At 36.0% G+C, this 8,776-nt stretch overlaps 1 protein-coding gene and 1 non-coding gene across 4 annotated transcripts in view; both read left to right on the top strand.

Annotated features, from left to right (window-relative positions):
• CCAR1 (cell division cycle and apoptosis regulator 1) overlaps window positions 1-8,776 on the top strand; it is a 53,111-nt gene that overhangs the window by 18,911 nt on the left and 25,424 nt on the right. For all 3 annotated transcript variants that reach the window (XM_027130079.1, XM_027130077.1, XM_027130078.1), the window contains exons 7-13: window positions 966-1,080; window positions 1,177-1,369; window positions 3,951-4,080; window positions 4,338-4,499; window positions 6,962-7,187; window positions 7,777-7,890; window positions 8,435-8,601. In XM_027130079.1, coding sequence (XP_026985880.1) covers window positions 966-1,080; window positions 1,177-1,369; window positions 3,951-4,080; window positions 4,338-4,499; window positions 6,962-7,187; window positions 7,777-7,890; window positions 8,435-8,601 — 1,107 coding nt within the window. The remainder of the gene's footprint in view (window positions 1-965; window positions 1,081-1,176; window positions 1,370-3,950; window positions 4,081-4,337; window positions 4,500-6,961; window positions 7,188-7,776; window positions 7,891-8,434; window positions 8,602-8,776) is intronic.
• LOC113632685 (small nucleolar RNA SNORD98) lies at window positions 8,239-8,303 on the top strand. The gene has a single exon (XR_003437923.1). It is a non-coding gene; the product is annotated as a small nucleolar RNA SNORD98 (small nucleolar RNA).

The following is an 8,776-nucleotide window of genomic DNA, read 5'->3' as shown; positions in this document are numbered from 1 at the left end:
CTGAACAGCGCAGCGGGGGCGCATCTGCCTTCCCGACTGCGTGATCACAGAGAGGGAGGAGAGGGGGGAGAGGGCTGGCCACACAAAAAAAAAAAAAAAAAAAAAAAAAAAAAAAAAATGAAGGGGCTTCCCTGGTGACGCAGAGGTTGAGAGTCCGCCTGCCAATGCAGGGGACACGGGTTCGAGCCCTGGTCCGGGAAGATCCCACGTGCCGTGGAGCAACTAAGCCCATGCACCACAACTACTGAGCCTGTGCTCTACAGCCCACAATCCACAACTACTGAGCCCATGTGCCACAGCTACTGAAACCTGCGCACCTAGAGCCTGTGCTCTGCAATAAGAGAAGCCACGACGGTGAGAAGCCCGCACACCGCAACTAGAGAAAGCCCACGCCCAGCAACGAAAACCCAATGCAGCCAAAAATAAAATTAATTAATTAATTAATTAAATTTATTTTAAAAAACAGAATACATGACTAATCAATGGATTTGAAATAGTATTTTGTTAGTGTTGTGGTGGTTGCAGGAAATATATATTTCCTTAGTTATTTCAAATGTATTTCTAATTAGCTTCCTTAGAAATACTTTGGGAAATTAAGTTTAATTACTATATAAGCTTTTTCTGTACAAGTGGGTCTCCTGTTTTCCATCTTTGCTGCATTTCTCTCTTTCCAAAGCCCAAGGCAAATCTTACTCTTGGGTTATAAAAGAAAGTGCTTTAGAGGGAGGGACACACTATTAGGAGGATACAGGGTAGAAAATTATCTCTTACACTTGAAACGGTTTATAAAGCAAGGTTGAAACACGATCAGTTCTAAAAATAAGTCTAGGAGGTATGTCTATTTTTTAAAAGAGCTTTTTAGGCTTCCATTTCTGGTATAGTTTACTTTAAAATGCTAAATATATAAATCTTTTTTGGAGGAATCTCTTCTAATTGTGTTCGTATTTACCTTAATTTTTTTTTAGCGCTGTCAAAGGGAAAACCCCCCAAGCGGGTGACAGAGTATTGGTTGAAGCTACGTATAATCCCAATATGCCTTTTAAATGGAATGCACAAAGAATTCAAACACTACCAAATCAGGTATATAAAATAGGTATTATGAAAACTTGGTGGTTGGGTCTTCCAGTTTACAAAGATTTTTCTTTTTAAAAATTTTTTTTCTTTATTTTTGTTAAGAATCAGTCGCAAACCCAACCTTTACTGAAGACTCCTCCTGCCGTACTTCAGCCAATTGCACCACAGACGACATTTGGTGTTCAGGCTCAGCCCCAGCCCCAGTCACTGCTGCAGGCACAGATTTCAGCAGCCTCTATTACGCCACTATTGCAGACACAGCCCCAGCCTTTATTACAGCAGCCACAGCAGAAAGGTATTACATGCAATGTATCTTTTCCTTTTAGGGTTCAGACTAACACACAAATGTTCGGTTATTGAAATAATGAGAGTATGGTATTAATTACAAAAAAGGCAGGAACTTCCAGAATACTTGAAAGGAAACTTAAATATCTTGTGTTAAGCACTTCTACTTGTATAGCGATTTGGAAGTGTTTTATTTTATTTCTCTTATTCAAAGACGTACTCTTTGTGAACTTAAATATCAAAACTAATAATCCCCTGTCCCCCTATTGGCATCTTATCATTTACAGAAGAAAATGTTTTGAGTCTTATTTTCTTAATGAACATAACATTTTATATACATGTAGAATATACATGGCAGCACTTTACTCATTGAACCATAGTGCATCAAATAAATGAGCTGTGTTTTATTTTTTTCTTTTTATTTTTTTAAATAAATTTATTTATGGCTGCGTTGGGTCTTCGTTGCTGCCCACAGGATTCTCTAGTTGCGGAGAGTGGGGGCTACTCTTCGTTGTGGTGCGCGAGCTTCTCATCGTGGTGGCTTCTCTTTGTTGTGGAGCACGGGCTCTAGGCACATGGGCTTCAGCAGTTTGGGCTCGCGGGCTCTAGAGTGCAGGCTCAGTAGTTGTGGCGCACGGGCTTAGTTGCTCCGCGGCATGTGGGATCTTCCCAGACCAGGGCTGGAACCCGTGTCCCCTGCATTGGCAGGCGGATTCTTAACCACTGCGCCACCAGGGAAGTCCCTGAGCTGTGTGCGGGTTTTTTTGTTGTTGTTGTTGTTTTTAATTTATTTATTTTTGGCTGCATTGGGTCTTTGTTGCTGCACGCGGGTTTCTCCCTAGCTGTGGCGAGTAGGGGCTGCTCTTCATTGCGGTGCACGGGCTTCTCATTGCATTGGCTGCTCTTGTTGCGGAGCACGGGCTCTAGGCATGCAGGCTTCAGTAGTTGTGGCACGCGGGCTCTAGAGCGCATGCCCAGTAGTTGTGGCGCATGAGCTTAACTGCTGCGTGGCGTGTGGGATCTTCCCGGACAAGGGCTCAAACCCGTTTCCCCTGCATTGGCAGTTTGATTCTTAACCACTGCACCACCAGGGAAGCCCTGAGCTGTGTTTTAAATTTTCTTTTGCAAATTGATAATTTGAAACTCTGTACGTTTTCTTATCAAAATAATATTAAAAATGATAGCCTTGACTTTAGCAGAAGTCTGCTTAATTGGTATTTTTTTAAAATGTAATTGTGGCATTTTCTCTTATCATAAATTGACACAAATATAGCAAAGTTACAAAACAGATTTCAGTGTAATGAGTTATTAAAATGAGCATGCGTGTAATCACTACTTGTTAACTATTTTTCTTTTTTAATAGTTTTACTCTAAGTATGCATGTTCATAAATATACTTTAGTTTTGTTTGTTTTTGAATTTTACATAATGTGTGATTCCACCTATAGAATCTTTTCTGTAAGACTTTTGTTCAACATTATGTTTTAAAGTTTTTCATATTTATTCCATGTGGCTCTAGTTTCTTTGTTTTCATTATTGCACAATATTCCATTGTATGACTATTGTACAATATTCCATTGTATGAATATTGTACAGTTTATATGTTTTTCTTTGCTAAACGTTTGGATTGTTTCTAGTTTTTGTTTTCTGAAAACACTGCTGTGAGTGGTCATAATGCAAGCATTATGACATTTCACCCCTGTTTATATTAAGCATGCCTTTCCTAAAAGAGAATCCTTTCCTATATTACCAGAATCTACTGTCACTTCTAAGAAGAAGCATTTAGATACCCTGTTTATATTCAGACCTCCCCAGTTGTCTCCGAAATGTCTTTTAAAAAGGTTGTTTTTTGTTTCCTAAACGAAAAGGTAGTCAAGTTTCATGTGTTGTATCTGGTTATGTTTCTTTAGTCTTTTTTATTCCAAAATGTTTTTTGTTTCTTCGTTTATAACATTGACTTTTTAAGAAATTGGTCTAGTTGACTTGTAGATTCTTTCGGAATGTTGTGTTCTGGATTTGTCTTGATTCCTTATTTTATTTTCACCTTGTTTCTCATTCTGCCATATAAACTATAAACTGGAAGTTAAGTCTAAAGGCTTTTGGCAAGACTACATTATAGGTGATGTTTTCTAATTCATACTGCATCATACTAGAAGGCACGTGTAGTTAGATTCTTCTACTGTTATTGATGTTAAATTTGATTACTTGGTCAAGTGGTGGCTGTAGATCTCTCCATTACAGAGGTTCTTTTTCTTTGTGTGGATAATGTCTGGATGATACTTTGGTGTTCTGCTAATGTCTTGTTGTATAGCGGTCTTTGGTTTAATATCTGTAGGTCAGAGATTGGCAAACTACACCTCTTGGATTTGGTCTGTGGCCTGGTTTTCTATGGTCCCTGAGCTAAAAATGGTTTTTACATTTTTAAACAATTATTTTAAAATATACAAATATGCAGATGGTCTCTACCATTTACCATTTATGGGTCACAAAACCTAAAATATTAGCCAAATTTTTCTGTATAAAATTTGACCAAGTAATGCTTTTGAGCTTCATTTAAATAAATTAAAACATCTTTTTCTGTGTCTTTTAAAGCTGGTTTATTGCAACCTCCTGTCCGTATAGTTTCACAGCCACAACCAGCACGAAGGTTAGATCCACCATCCAGATTTTCAGGAAGAAATGACAGAGGGGATCAAGTGCCCAACAGAAAAGATGACCGAAGGTATGTTTTTAAAAGTATACTTTTGATGGTGGTGATGGTTGCACAGTGTGAATGCACTTAATGCCACTGAACTGTATACTTCAAAATGGTTAAAATGGTAAGTTTATTATATTATTTATATTTTACCACAATTTTCAAAAAGTTATTAAAAATGTATACTGTGGATTTTTGCTTATATTACCTGTGACATTTATTTCACTAAAGAACTCTTCAGTAATGCCAGAAATAATAGTAATTTTAGAAAAATTTGCTTTAAGTCGTGAAAGGGAGAGAGAAAGACGTAGATCCAGAGAAAGATCTCCTCAGAGAAAACGTTCCCGGGAGAGATCTCCTCGAAGAGAGAGAGAACGGTCACCTCGGAGAGTTCGACGTGTTGTTCCACGTTACACAGTTCAGTTTTCAAAGTTTTCTTTAGATTGGTAAGTTCTTTTTTTCCCCATTGTTTTCTTAAATTACTAATTTCATAATTTTGTGTAATTTGGAGGAATGTGATACATTGAGAGATATTTTTCTTACAACTTTCATTTCCTGACATTTGGTGCTCTTAGTTATATAAGGGCAGAAATGCATTTGAAGTAGCATTTTAGTTGCAAGAGTGCATTATTTTCATACACTCATTAAAGATACCAGCCACTGAAAAAGGCAGCCCCTCTGTAATGGAGTAGTTCCTTAAAGGTAAAATTATTTAAGATTCAGATTTATTGATAACTTTACTAAGGGCTTACATAGTTCATTATGTATGATGAAGTAATGATACAGTAGTAACCAATTATTTTAAGTTAGCTGTGGCCATGTAGTATAATAGAAACACAGGTCTACATATATACTCACAAGACACGTAACATAAACACATATGTGTGTATACATCAATACATTTTTTAGCCTTTGAAATCAGAGGTCAGTAGAAAGTTACCAAGAATTTCTGAGCTTCACTTGTGAAATGGAACTTATATCAACTAGCAGAATTATTGTGAGGTTGAGTTGATTTCATGTATCTAAAGCACCTATAACCCAGTGTATGGCAGTTGTAGATACTCAGTGGTGGTTGGGATGTGGTGACCAACTAGGTAATAGCTGGAAAATCCTAATTCATGTAGAGGCAAATTGGTAAATGACTAATTTGCTCTAATGGAGAGGAAGAATCATCTAAAGGTCTTGGGGCTGGCAATTGTGTGTAAGATAAATTAATAGATGGAAAAAACAAATTTACAGTAAAATAAGAAAAATGAATCATTAATAGTGTTTAAAGCTGTTCGGCATAGGAACAAATAACTGTGCGCAGTGTCTTGAGAGGGTATTGTTGCATGTCAGCAAAGTATAATAATTAATATTCATAATACTGGCCTACAAAAGTTAAAATTTCTATTTATTCAGTTCTAGATTGAGTAAATCAGTGTAGTATTTAAGCTACTCAGTGCCCAAAAAAATCTTGCTTGATGACTTTGCTTAATTGTTAATGTAGTAGATGTTCATTTACTCTTGCATGTGGTCAAATCATCAACTATTCTTAATTTTTACTAGTTTTCTTGTTATCCCTGTTTACTTGTATACTTAAAAAATATCTTGTCTGCATATTTCAGAGAAATTCATTGGAAACAAAACCACTTCTCCAGCCCCAGAAATATTAACTAGAGCAGCTCTGCTTTTAAACTCATCAGTCTAGAATGCTATTCTGGGAGGAGCTGATACTTAGGATATAAATTGAGCAGCTGTCTTTCTCCTTCCAAGTTAAATCTTGACAGTTTCACTTCATTACTTTTTTGCTGTACGCGGGCCTCTCACTGTTGTGGCCTCTCCCGTCGCAGAGCACAGGCTCCGGACACGCAGGCTCAGTGGCCATGGCTCACAGGCCCAGCTACTCCGCGGCATGTGGGATCTTCCCGGACCGGGGCACGAACCCGTGTCCCCTGCATCGGCAAGTGGACTCCCAACCACTGTGCCACTAGGGAAGCCCCATTCTATAGTTCTTATTTTTAGGTTTCACATAAAAAGACATCCCTGTAGATACATTAGTTCATATTACGTACTCTTGCCTTTAGTTGTCATTTGAAAGGACGGTGTAGTTATCTTTTCATCTTACAGACTATTGGTGTTTTCCACTCTTCATTATGCTTTTAACAGAAATCTCTTGGCCTATTAACCAGATTGATTTACTTTTGAGTTTCTCTCCTTTAAAAGCTCTGTTTCTTAGGAAAAAGTAAATAGTCCTTTAAAAAAAAAATTCATTATGCCAGATTTAAAAGGCAAGAAACTTATCCTCTCTTTACATAGTAAATAATCAGGTATGGATCTTAATCATTAGATAGAGAGGTATGGAGATGTGGATAATCCAAAAAACGTTTGGATTTTGTTTTCATGTAGACTTTTATATTTAATTTTAAATTAACTATGCCTGATCTGGGATCTTACTGTAGAATAAAGGTTGTATTTTTTCCGACACTGTATAAACCTGATTGAGGAACACTCATACTAATTGGTACCACTCTTATTCCTTTTTTATATCCATTTTATATGAATCATAATTTTCTCAAAAATGCAGCTTCAACTGAGGCAGAATTGCTTTTGTTCAGATCTTTTCTGGAGCTTGAAGTTATTTCAAAGGGTCTTGTCTAAATGAATTTTAAGCTACACACAAAAAATAAAGAAATAACGGTAACACGTAGATACTAGTTATTTATTCAAAGCTGTAAGTAAACATATTTGAAAATGACATTTTCATGTACTTCTATGTAAATCTATAGCTCATTCATTAACAGTGACTGTTCATTTTCAGCTGGCTGTTAACTGTATCAAATTATATATTTAGCTTTAGAATTGAATGAATCTTTGCATAGTATTTGGTGTTAAGGCTCTTTATTCACTCCTTATGTCTGTTTTTCAGTCCTAGTTGTGACATGATGGAACTAAGGCGCCGTTATCAGAATTTATATATACCTAGTGACTTTTTTGATGCTCAGTTTACATGGGTGGATGCTTTCCCTTTGTCAAGACCATTTCAGCTGGGAAATTACTGCAATTTTTATGTAATGCACAGAGAAGTAGAGTCCTTAGAGAAAAATATGGCCATTCTTGATCCACCAGATGCTGATCACTTATACAGTGCAAAGGTTTGTATTCTGTGATACACAGCTAAAATTTCTGAGTAGTTATTCATATTAAGAATGTATGTGGAATTAATCTTCAGAAAGTGGTTATTACATTTAAGATCTGAATGCCTGTGTTTTCTTCTTGTCTCCCAGATTCTGTTTTGGTTATTTAAGTAATTTAACCTCTTTTTGCCTTAACTCTTGAGCTGTAAAAATGTTGTTATTGCTTTAACATTTTGAACCTTATAAAAATGTGAAGCTGAAGTTCATTTTATTGAGCTTTTTGGAATGTTCTGTGACTTCTGGTAGCCCCAGATAAAAATGTAATGTTGGGTGAATGCACTATATGTGAGTCTTCAGGGTAACATTCAGTACATTGTTTATGGTCAGTAGTTTTCTGCTATTCGAAAAACATTGATCAAAAAGCATTCCTTGAAAAGTTAAAACTATGTAATTATAAGGTATCTAATACCATTTCTGCTATAGTGTTTTACTTTCCATTTTTATAAAAAACTTCAGATATCTATTATGTAAGGATAATTAGTAGTGCTTCTCATTTTTTTACATTACTTTAGACTTTTGACAGGATTGAATTATTTGACTATAATAGGTAATGCTGATGGCTAGCCCTAGTATGGAAGATTTGTATCATAAGTCATGTGCTCTTGCTGAAGACCCACAAGAACTTCGAGATGGATTTCAACATCCTGCTAGACTTGTTAAGGTAAAGTGAAACATTTATTTTAACTTTAGGTGTATATTTGCTTTGCTTAGTTCTAACTGTGTATATATAGAATTAAAAAATACTACCATTTAAATTTTGTTGATTTGTTTTATATCTAATTTTAATATAGTTACGGCACTCAATGATGTAGATGTTTTTCTCATTGCAGATTAACGGCTATATCTTATTTGTATGTCACTAGTTCAACTGTCGTTTTGATGTTTTATATTTGAAGCATAGTAAAATCTTAGTGATAATGGGTTTAGTGTATCAGGATGCTCTTAAACTTTGAATTATAGCTTGTTTCTTTAAAAGAACTTTTTATCTGAGGAAATATTTTAGAAGGATGAGTTATGATGTATAAATCCTATTCCATTGCTGAAATGCAGTGTGGAACACGATGAACTGAACTCTTCCTTGACTGACAGATACCCGAGGTAGTAAAAATGATATTAGAAAGGTTTGTTCCTTTACTTTTCCAGTATTTCATTTGTAATTTGACAAGTTGCATAATATATGTAAATGATTCTTTGTTTTAAATTAGTTTTTAGTGGGCATGAAAGGCAAGGATGAAGCCATGGCCATTGGTGGCCACTGGTCTCCTTCGTTGGATGGACCAGACCCAGAAAAAGACCCCTCTGTGTTGATTAAGACTGCTATTCGTTGTTGTAAGGCTCTGACAGGCATTGATCTAAGTGTATGCACACAATGGTAAGTACCAATTCATTTCTTGATTAGAAATGTTTTTCTAATAGTTATATAGATGTTCTTGTCTATCAGCCTTCTCCCCCACCCCTTATTTTAGCAATCTTGATCATGCAGGTAATCTCAAAGGAAAATACTAATTTTAGCAAAAGTTTATTTGGTGCCAAAAATGTTTGGGGGA

The sequence above is a fragment of the Aethalodelphis obliquidens genome, unplaced genomic scaffold (genome assembly GCF_003676395.1).
Source record: "Aethalodelphis obliquidens isolate GAN/ISIS:26980383/991018 unplaced genomic scaffold, ASM367639v1 scaffold37, whole genome shotgun sequence".
In the NCBI taxonomy this organism is placed as follows: domain Eukaryota; kingdom Metazoa; phylum Chordata; class Mammalia; order Artiodactyla; family Delphinidae; genus Aethalodelphis; species Aethalodelphis obliquidens.
The sequence above is the reverse complement of the archived record's forward strand: the minus strand, read 5'-3'. Positions and strand labels throughout refer to the sequence as shown.